General features: G+C 39.7%; 1 protein-coding gene across 1 annotated transcript in view; it reads left to right on the forward strand.

Annotated features, from left to right (window-relative positions):
- ZNF74 (zinc finger protein 74) overlaps positions 1-1,092 on the forward strand; it is a 22,412-nt gene extending 21,320 nt beyond the window's left edge. The window contains exon 6 of the mRNA XM_019632043.1: positions 1,053-1,092. Coding sequence (XP_019487588.1) covers positions 1,053-1,092 — 40 coding nt within the window. The remainder of the gene's footprint in view (positions 1-1,052) is intronic.
- Positions 1,093-1,773: the final 681 nt, after the last annotated feature.

Raw genomic sequence — 1,773 nt, forward strand, 5'->3', positions numbered from 1 at the left:
GGAGATGAATAGCTTAAGGAATCATCTCAGTATGTTTTTGGTTGTGTGTTTGCAAAGTAATACTGTTTCATTATTAAGAAACCAATCAGTAACACTGGTCAGGTAGGAATGTCCCCTGCACGTCCATCTCCCGGGCACAGGCACCGTTCCAAGCTGCATGTCCAGACAGATGGCCTTTGTTCAGGCGTGGTGACGACATGGCGATGACCCTGGACATCTGCCACTCCATGGCCTTCCTCTGGAGTGTCCGTGAGCCGGCCTGGCATCATCTGGCCCCCAGGGCCACGCCATGGCAGTCTCGGGCCCTTCCTCTTGTGACAGATAGGAAAAGTTCTATTTTACAACTGCATTGACAAAAGAGAAATATAACCTAGGCTTGATTCATTATTATCATACTCCTTTTTCTTATTTTAAGAGAAATTAAAATGAAACCACCTTCATAGACCCTGGACACCGTGCCTGCTCTCTTCCCTGTAGTGCTGTTAGTGTGCTCAGCTAAGTGGCACCTAGTACTTCACTTTGCTCCTTTGATACCTAAGGAGGCGGAATATTGAACATGTTTTTTTTCCTGAAAATTATTTGAATATACCCTTTGGCCCTCTTACCATTGGAGTCTTGATGTTTTCCTTTTATTTGCATATAAACCTTTTTTTCTGATTATACGAGTAATACATATATATTGAAGAAATTTGAAAAAAAATTATAAGAATAGAAATGACCCTCAGTGTCAGTTCATAGGTCATTACATGAAGATGCATTTCCTTCTAGTTTATTTCTGTGCACATATATACCAATATATGCTTTTTCTTTTAAAATAAGACTGGATTCATACTCTGCATGTCCTTTTTATCCTTTTCCAGTTAACATTTTATGATGAGCATTTTCCATGTTATAAAATATTTTTCAAAACATCATTGCTGACTACATCATTTTCTGCCTTACAGCTGTATCATGATTTATCTGTTCCTTTATTGTTAAACATCAAGATTATCAGTACCTATAAATGATTCTGGAACATAAGCCTATGTGCCCGTCTTTGATTATTTCCTCAGAATAAACCCTGAGAGTGGAGTGAGCAGCGGAGATGACTAACACTGGAAAGCTGTTGGTGTTTCCAGAATGGGCCCAACACGATGCTCCTAGTTTGTACTCTGTATGGGCTCTGAGTGTCCACTTCTCCACACCCTTGCTAGCACTTGGCATCATTTCACTTTTTATATTTGTCATTTTGATACATTAGATATTTGTTGATATTTTTTTACCTTTTTTTTCCCTTTCATATGAATTGTCTATTCCTGTCTTTTATCCACTATTCCATTCTTTGTTTTTTAAATATATACCCACACACATACACATATACATACATACGAGTATGTATCGCCTTGGCATGTACATGTTCTCTGTTACGCATATTTCATGTAGAGAGGTGTTCAAATTCTGTGTAATAAGGTCTATTGGTATTTGATTTTTTTTTTCCTTTATATTTTTCTTTGGCTCTTAGAAAGCCTCTTCCTTAAGTCCTCTTTTGGTTCCATATTTTTACATTTAACTCCTTTTTTTTTTTCCAAAGATTTTATTGGGGAATTGGGGAAGGGGAACAGCCAAGTTATTGTCCTTCAGTCTTAGTTGTGGAGGGTGCAGCTATCTCAGCTCCAAGTCCAGTCGCCATCTGGCCGCCCGTTGGCAGCTTGTGGCCGCTCAGCTCAACGTGCCGTGTTCAATCTTAGTTGTGGGTGGGCGTAGCCCACCATCCCATGCGTGAGTCAAACCAGC

This window comes from Hipposideros armiger, unplaced genomic scaffold, assembly GCF_001890085.2.
Source record: "Hipposideros armiger isolate ML-2016 unplaced genomic scaffold, ASM189008v1 scaffold_1073, whole genome shotgun sequence".
Classification (NCBI taxonomy): domain Eukaryota; kingdom Metazoa; phylum Chordata; class Mammalia; order Chiroptera; family Hipposideridae; genus Hipposideros; species Hipposideros armiger.